The sequence below is a fragment of the Heterocephalus glaber genome, unplaced genomic scaffold (assembly GCF_053883595.1).
Source record: "Heterocephalus glaber isolate CG9 unplaced genomic scaffold, H.glaber_assembly_v1.0 deba00001673, whole genome shotgun sequence".
Classification (NCBI taxonomy): domain Eukaryota; kingdom Metazoa; phylum Chordata; class Mammalia; order Rodentia; family Bathyergidae; genus Heterocephalus; species Heterocephalus glaber.
The window spans coordinates 22,073,536-22,083,067 of record NW_028258410.1 but is presented as its reverse complement, the minus strand read 5'-3'; the positions used below and the strand labels follow the sequence as shown (position 1 = coordinate 22,083,067).

At 38.5% G+C, this 9,532-nt stretch overlaps 1 protein-coding gene across 1 annotated transcript; it reads right to left on the bottom strand.

The window, feature by feature from the left end:
- Nucleotides 1-7,979: 7,979 nt before the first annotated feature.
- On the bottom strand, nt 7,980-9,532 carry LOC101704856 (protein WFDC9). The gene is made up of 2 exons (XM_004858245.3): nt 9,448-9,532; nt 7,980-8,373 (listed from the first exon to the last, which is right to left on the bottom strand). The coding sequence occupies exons 1-2, from the start codon at nt 9,530-9,532 to the stop codon at nt 8,228-8,230; spliced, it is 231 nt and encodes a 76-aa protein (XP_004858302.1). The 3' UTR covers nt 7,980-8,227.

The following is a 9,532-nucleotide window of genomic DNA, read 5'->3' as shown; positions in this document are numbered from 1 at the left end:
ATGCACCAAACACTAGTGCGCCCAACTATGTAAAACAAATACTAACAGACATGAAAAGTCATGTATGCACTAACACAATTGTAGTGAGGGACTTCAACACCCCACTGTCACAAATAGATAGATCAACTAGACTAAAAATAAGTAATGAAATACCAGAACTCAATTGAACTCTTGAACAAATGAACTTAACAGATGTTTACAAAGTCTTTCACCCCACAAAATCAGAATACACATTCTTCTCAGCTGCACATGGGTCATTCTCCAAAACAGACCACATACTCACACATAGAACATGTTTAAGTAAGTGCAAAGGAATTGAAGTTATCCCCTGTATATTATCAGACCATAGTATGATGAAATTGGAGATCCATAGCAAAAGAAACTGGAAAAATTTCATAGACATGTGGAAATTGAACAACACACTTCTGAATAACCAATGGGTCACAGAGGAAATTAAAGAAGAAATCAGACAGTTCCTTCAATTAAATGATAATGAGAAAACAACATATTGGAATCTGTGGGACACAATGAAAGCAGTCTTACGAGGGAAATTCATAGCAGTGAATGCACATATTAGGAAAACAGAACGAGCCCAATTAAACAACCTGATGCTGAACCTCAGGCTTCTAGTAAAAGAAGAGCAGGACAACACCAAAGCTCATACAAGAGAGGAAATTATAAAGATGAGAGCAGAAATCAATGCAATGGAGACTAAGAGAATGATACAAAACATCAATGAAGCCGAGAGTTGGTTCTTCGAAAGAATCAACAAAATTGACAAATCCTTAGCCAATCTTATCAGAAAAAGGAAAGAAAAGGAGGCCCAAATCCATGCAATTAGGAATGAAAAGGGTGAAATGACAACAGACCCAGCAGAAATCCAGAGGATCATCAATACCTACTTCCAGAACCTATATGCCAATAAGATGGACAACACAGAAAAAATGGACAGATTCCTAGATACATATGAATTAACTAAGTTGAACGAAGAAGACCTAAAAATTCTAAACAACCCAATATCAATCAATGAAATTGAAAATGTAATTAAAAACTTATCAACTAAGAAAAGCCCAGGCCCTGATGGCTTCACTGCTGAATTCTACAAGATATTTAGAGAGGAACTGCTGCCACTACTGTTTAAACTCTTCAGTGAAATTGAAAGTGAAGCGATACTCCCAAATTCATTCCTGGAAGCAAGCATCACCTTGATCCCCAAAGCAGAGAAAGACCCAACCGAAAAGGAGAACTATAGGCCAATCTCACTAATGAACATAGATGCAAAAATCCTTAATAAGATACAGGCAGATAGAATGCGAAGATCATCAAAAAGATCATACACCCTGACCAAGTGGGATTCATTACAGGGATGCAGGGATGGTTCAACATACGTAAATCAATCAATGTAATACACTATATCAATAGAACCAAGGATGAAAACCATATGATTATCTCCATAGACACAGAAAAAGCATTTGACAAAATCCAACATGCATTTATGATAAGAACTCTACAAAAAATTGGAATACATGGTCTCTACCTCAAACTCATAGAAGCCATCTATGAAAAACCAACAGCCAATATCATACTAAATGGTCAAAAACTGAAATCCTTCACACTCAAATCAGGAAGAAGATAAGGATGTCCACTATCACCACTCTTGTTCAATATCCTTCTGGAAGCATTAGCCATTGCAATTAGGCAAAAGAAAGAAATAAAAGGAATAAAGATAGGAAATGAAGAAGTCAAATTGTCATTATTTGCAGATGACACGATACTCTATATAGAAGACCCCAAGAACTCCACCAAAAGTCTTCTAGACTTAATAACCAAATTCAGTCAAGTGGCTAGTTACAAGGTCAACACACAAAAATCAATAGCTTTCCTCTACACGAATGACAGACTCACTGAGAGAGAAATAGGTCAAATAATTCCTTTCACAATAGCATCCAAAAAACTGAAATACCTAGGAATCAACTTAACAAAAGAAATCAAAAACCTCTTCTCTGAAAACTATAGCACTCTGAAAAGAGAGATTGAAGATGATATCAGAAAATGGACAGACATCCCCTGCTCCTGAGTAGGAAGGATTAATATAGTGAAAATGGCCATACTTCCAAAACTGCTATATAGATTCTATGCAATTCCAATTGAGATCCCAGAAGCATACTTCACGGACCTTGAGAAAACAATCCAAAAATTCATTTGGAACAAGAGAGAACCAGAATACCAAAAGCAATTCTAAGTAACAGAGACATGGCAGGGGGTATCACAATCCCCAACTTGCAACTATACTACAAAGCTACTGTGATAAAAACAACATGGTACTGGCAAAGAAACAGACCTGAGGACCAGTGGAACAGATTACAAGATGCAGAAACAACGCCAGACACACTCAGCCATCTCACTTTTGATAAAGGAGCCAAACACCCTCACTGGAGGAAAGATAGCCTCTTTAATAAATGGTGCTGGAAAAATTGAGTTTCAACATGCCAAAGATTAAAACTAGACCTATATCTCTCACCATGCACTAAACTAAAAGCAAAATGGATTAAAGATCTAAATATTAAAATAGAAACTCTGAATCATTTGGAACAGAGGTTAGGTAGAACTCTTGAAGAGATTGGTGTAGGAAAAGATTTTATGAAGAAAACCTCAGTTGTCCATGAACTAGCACAATCAACAAGTGGGATCTCTTCTTATTAAAAAGCTTCTGCACAGCAAGAGAAATCACCAGCAATGTGAAGAGACAATCCACAATGTGAGAAAAAAACCTTCACTTGCTTTTCCTCAGACAAAGGTATTCTATCTCGAATCTATAAAGAACTTTAAAAGATCAGACCTCCCAAATTTAAAGACCCAATCCAAAAATGGGCATCTGAAATGAACAGATATTTCTCAGACAAAGAAGTAGAAATAGCAAATAAATACATGAAAAAAATGTTCAACATCACTGGTCATTTGAGAGATGCAAATGAAAACAATGCTGAGATTCTACCTCACTCCAGAAAGAATGGCTACTATCATGAAATCCACCAATAACAAATGCTAGCATGTCTATGGGGAAAGAGGAACCCTGCTCCACTGCTGGTGGGAGTGTAGACTGGTGCAACCACTGTGGAAATAAGTATGGAGATACCTCAAAGAACTAGGACTGGAAGTCCCATTTGACCCAGCTATTCCTCTGCTGGATATCTTCCCCAAAGAATTAAAAGAATCATACCACAGTGATATATGTGCACCCATGTTCATAGCAGCACAGTTTTTGAGAGCTAAAACTTGGAAACAGCCCAAATGCCCATCAACTGGAGACTGGATAAAGCAAATGTGGTTTTTATATAAAATGGAGTACTACTCAGCCATAAAAAATGAGAAATTAGAGACATTTATAGCTAAATGGATGCACATTGAGGCCATACTCTTAAGTGAAATAAATAGGACACACGTGTAAATACTGAATAGCTTCTCTGGTGTGAGAAATTGAAAGTGTAAATAAGGACTAAAAAGTATAATAGATACTGTGAAATAGGAAGAAAAGGGGCAAAGGGGAAGGAAGTGGGAGGGCTAGGGGAAAGGAAAGAAGGGAACGGAATTAATATGAGAAAATGGAAAAATAGGAACAAAATCTTTGTAAATAGGGAGGAATGGAGGGGTTGAAGGGAGGGCTGGGCAAGGGTGAAAAATAAGAACCAAGAGAGATTCTGTAAAGGTGCAAATTTCCAATGATGAATGTCATTATATTGTATGCCTAAGATGCATCAATGATTAGAATGAATAATCAAGAATGCAAAACAGGAAGAAAAGGTCCAAAGGGGTAGGGGTAGTGGGAGGGGCAGGGGAAAGGAAGGAAGGGAAAGAAAAAATGCTGAGAAATGGAAAAAATGGAAATAAAGTCTTTGTAAATAGGGAAGGGTGGAGGGGGTGAAGGGAGGGCTAGGAATGGGGAAAAAAATAAGAACCAAGATGCATCATGTAAAGGTACAATTCCCACTGAGAAATGTAAATGTGTTGTATACCTACAATGTACCAATAAAAGAATTTAAGAAAAAATAAAAAAAGAAAAACTCAAAGTATAAATAAAGCAAAGAGCAAAATAAAAGATAGACAATAGGAAATATAGATGTTTGGCAGATACAAAGGGATCTAAGAAATGGAGAGAATGGGGAGAGGAAAACAGACAGGGATGTAAAAGGACAAGATGTGTCATGTACATACATCAATTTCCTGCAAAGAATATGTTCATGGTGTACCACAAACAGGTACTAATAAATCAAAGAATGAAAACAAATACATTCATATTTCAATAACTGACTTCTGTGTTGGACATTCCGAGCCCACCTGGATACTTCATTTTCCTATTCTACTCTACATCTCCAGAGTTCTTCACACCAGCTGGTCAGATGCTTATACTTTTTACAATGGGCAAAGACTATTCTTACATTAATTAGCTCTATTCCTAACCTAAAGATTTATGGTGTAAGTTCCATATTCTTGATAGTCAATCTTTGTAATTGCAAACACAAGACAAGAATAGAAAAACAATTTTTCCTCTGAAATATAAGAATAGCTTTCAAAATGATTTTGGTGCTCAAATCCATGTACTGTACATGAATGACTCTATTCACATTGATTTATTTTGTGATCTCTTTTCCCTGGGGAAATAAATCTCAGTTTCATATCCTAGTTTCAATGGTGGAAAGACTTGATGAGAATAAATGGCAAAGAAAAAAATAATATTTTAAATTACTATACCACAATGCCACTTTTATTTGGATAACCTTTATTAAAAGATTTCTGTCAGAGTTTTAAGGCATAATCTATCACTTTGACTTCCTGTTTTGCTATGATTAGAATTTTCTTACTTTGACAACTTTTTTAAAGAGAATGACCCATTTTTTAATGTTGTAAAAAATGCATAAAATAAATTTACCCTCAACAATTTAAATGCTTTCTATCACATAATCATAACTATAGTTGTTGTTGCACAATAGATCTCTAGAAAATTTATACCTTGATGACTAAAGCTCTAGACCCATTGAACAACTCTCCATTTTTCTTTCTACACACCTGGCATCCACCACTTAATGATTCTATGAATTTGATTACTTTAAATGCTTCATAAATAGAATCGCGAGGCATTAGTCTTTTTGTTATTGGCTTATTTTACTTAGCATAGTGTTCTCAAGTTTATCTGTGTTGTAGCATATGACAGAATACAGTGCCCCAAAGGTCCCCCCGCTTTCTGTGTCTTGAAGGAAAACCACATAATGATTTCTGTTACCCAACCATCTCAGATCTTTCCCAGGGGGTTTAAACCCATGCTGAAACCTTGAACATTCAGGTACTCATAAAAGTATCAGTTTGGTTGCCCAAAACACTGAAAGAAACTGTTCACGTCCCTGAGCCAAGTTCCTTCAGCCCTCATATAAACTCCATACTCTGCCCCTCACTACGGACTTATGTAGGTAAAAACATCTTTTTTTTCTTGTGATCTATTACCAAGATATGTTGCAGTGCTCTGTAAATAAGCTCCTCTAATAAATCCACTAGGCAGATCACACTGACACTTAGCACTTCTTCATTGGAATCCAAACTGGCCTCATCTTTGCACAGCATAATGAAAGCCTGGTTAGTTTTTGGTCTATACAATCCGTAACCATTGTGTTTGTGAAAATGTAGCTCACAAAGGGCAGCGCTGTCTGTATGTCCACATTTTAGTGATCCTTTTGATGCCCTTTCATTGCTCTGTGACAATTACTCAGTTTTTATTATGACTATTAATGCATATTAACTATACAAAATAATGGAATTTACTGTGATATTTCCATACTTGCATATATTTTCTTTATCCACTCATCTGTTGATGGTCTGTCAATACTCTTTTGCTAATATTGACCAAGCAACATCGCTCCTTTCTATTCCTCACAACCCAGGCTTAGTAGATGAAGGTGTGAAAGGAATAGGATAGTGAAGTAGGTAATCCAAGAAGATAACCCTTTCCTTCCCTACTGCTTCTTTTTTGGGGTACCTAACATTTTGTTTTCCACTTTTTTGTCAGGAAGGAATAATCTTCACTCCAAAGAACCCCAAGTCCTCCCTATCACTCAAAGTTGAGGCAAAGCCCCACTCCTGAAAGATGTTAACCTAATCCCTAAGCCCCAAGCCCCTGAACCATTGTCCTTTTTCATTCTCCCTAGCTGTAAGGCACTAACCAGTATTCTTTTGGGCCCTACCATTTGCCTGGACTTGGTCTTAAGAATGTCACATTTCCATGCCTTTCCTTGGGCTGTAAAGTTGACAGATGCAACACTCTAACTCATTCTTCTGTTCTGGGCCACATTTTCTCCTCTGTCCCAGATCTGAGAGGTACAAGATTGGTTACAAAGTAGATGATCTATAATCTCATCCAGAGGAAGTTACATTTTTTAAAAAATTTCCAAATACTAATGACAAGTGCTAGAGAGGCAGACATAATCCAGAAAACAATATGGACAGAAGTACAGCCTTGCCATTACCTGGAATCTCAGGACATAGTGCTATATTACCCAGGTAAAACTTTCTGGTAGTCAGAACTGAACTGCTAGAAATAAGAGGAGACTTGGGATGGCAGAAAAAGCCATTCATTCTAGAAGCTCATGGTACCCACCTGAAATGCAGGAATGCTTCCTCTAATGACAACATAGTTTTGTACTATGGGAAAGGTATATTCCATTGGACAGAGTGATAGGAAGAATCTTGAGTCTTTGTTGAGGAGTTTGGCTTTGCATGAGTACATGTCATAGACTACCATTTGTTCACCAAAAACCATTTAATGTTCTTGGAAATACAGCTAGACTACAACAATTCCCGGACTCCTTTGCCAATAGGTGGGCCCATAGGACTGTGTGATGGCCAATGGAATATAGATAAAAAGGAATTCCACTTCTATACCCAGAGCTGAAAACCCCTTTGTATGAGCCTCCACACTACCTTTCCTCTACCATCTGTTGGCTGGCCATAGAGGAACCAGCAGAGGAGGCCCTGGGAGAAGTCAGACCCACAGACAGAAGGAGCTTGACCTTTGAATTGTGGCATGGTTGATTGACCACCTTTGGTGAACATATTGCAAATGAAAAAAACTCTTATTTTGTTAACTCCACTAAATTTTTATAGATCTCTTTGTATTTTTGCTAGAGCAATAAGGCAACCTGATAAAACAGGGAAGGCAGAATTTGGAAAGGCATGGGAAAGTGATATAGTAAAGACCAAGTCCAGGGCTGGGGATTTAGCTCAGTGGTACCACACCTGCCTTGCTTGCAACCACAAGGTCTTGAGTGTGATCCCCCGTACTAAAAAAAAGGAAAAAAAAGCTCAAGTCCAGGCAATTCCAAGTCCATTATGGAGTGGAAACAACTCTTGTGACTGCTGGGGGTTGTAATAAGGGAAATACGGAAGGAGTACGAAAAACCAAACAGCCTTCAGGTTGATGTATCAGTTTATTTGGCAAAAATTTAAGCCTTCTCAGGGTGAAGAGGTCAAGGAGAGAACAAATAGGTCCCTAGCTGGAGCAAGTGAATGTCCCAACAGCAACAAGGCAGCAGTCTTAATAGATCACAGTGTCATTCTTCTACTCATGCTAGTGGTGGGCCAGATAGAACTTAGGGAATTAGCATGGTTTTAAAGGGCTCTCTGAAAGAGAGAAAATGAGTGATTAGAAGTCAAGAGCCCTGGGAAAATCCATTTCCAAACTCAATAGCATCCTAGAATCCAGATAAGGACAGAAATTTCTTCTGCTACATCAACAGTTTCTCATTTTTAACCAATGTTTCCCAAGAGATTTGGGGTTTATGTTGATTGAGCATACAAGTGAGAAGCAGATCTCTCTGAGTCTGGCCTGAAAAAGGAAGATCGGTAATTGAATCCTTGGACCAGGGTAGTATGCAAACTGATGGGTGATATTTTGAGGGAAGCAAAAAAAAAAAACTGAATGAAAATAGGGAAAAAGTAAAAACAGCATATTGGTGTCTTGGGGTTATTGTTTGTATGTTTGTGTGTGTGTGTGTGTGTGTGTGTGTGTGTGTGTGTGTCACAGCCCACATTTAGAGATAGGAGCCCATTGCCTTATATCATCTGTTTCTTTGACCAGAATTTGAGTGACTGCAGTCTTGTGTTCTGGGCCACATTTTCTGAATGGTGGTGAGGAAAAGAGGTCAAGCATGGCCAGGCACTGATCTTCCCACCCCCAAACAACTCACGCCTTGTCCCAGCAGATATTTCCACAGTAGGTCCAACAGCATGTATGATTAGGATTCAAGCACGTCTGTAGCCTCGTGCATCTTTTTGCACAATACTCTGATGGAGGTTGTACCCAGCACTCATCAGCTGATGCTATTTCATCTGGGACAGAGATAGTAAAAGTTGGCAGGGTCAATCCACTCACAATTTGGAGAAGAAAACCCTTTTCAAGCTGAACAATCCCTTCTGGAAATTGGGCTTTAAGCCACAAATAAAGCACTTCTCTTCTTTCCACGAAAATCCCTTCCTCAAATTCAAAACAGTGTCTCTTCACAAAAGACTGTCCTTGTATGAGATGTGTTTCTTCCTTCCACGTATCACCACAACACTGCAGGACTTCAGATCCTAAAGATAGGACCAGGGACATCCTCACCATGTATGACACCATGCCACCAAATTTATTATCTTATAACCCTAGATCTCAAGGCCTGAAGCATCTTCTAGCCCTAATTTCCATACCCAATTACAGAACAGAAAAGCCAGGCTAAGAAGGAACAGAAGCCTGCTTTTCTCCCTATTTAGTCCCTGCTGATATCACCTAGGCACTGACCTAGGTGCTCACCTCTTTATAATTAAACTCCATGCCTTTCACTGTCCTCCAACTCTTCTGCTCAGTCTCTTTTGTTGTCCTCATTTTTACCACTTGGCTACATGACCCACTAAAGAGCCCCTATTTGTGTTTTCCATTTTTTCATGCTCTAAAATGCTCTCCCCACCCCAACAAAATAGATGTGTTAAATATCACCATCTTGGAATTTGTCAAAGGCTCACCCAGCTGTGGCACAACGATTTTGAAAATAATCTTCTCTGTGGGCTCAAACAGAAGTTGGTACTGTGTTTCCTCTATTCAGACTGGTCTGACATTAGAAAATATTATTTCATGCTAGTCTATGGAATGTACACAAACGTTATGTTAAATCCTTTCTGTGTGCTCACTATTACTTTCAGAGCTGGGAGAAGAACCTTGAAGAGACACCAGATTGGGAACATCCAACCTAATCTTTCTGGGATGTTTTTGTTTGAGGGCTCTGATCCTTTCAAGGCTGATCCTGGAAATACTGGCCGGAATCAGCTATGACAGACAGACAGTATTGTGCACCTAAGAACTAAATAGTGTCTATTATGTGACAACTTTCCCACTCTTCCTGTGGGTCCCTCCTCTCTCTGCACCATTACCACTCTCATATTTTGTCCTGAGGCTTCCCAGCACAGGCAAATCCCCACAGACAACCATGATGAGTAGGCAAATCCAGAACTTCAT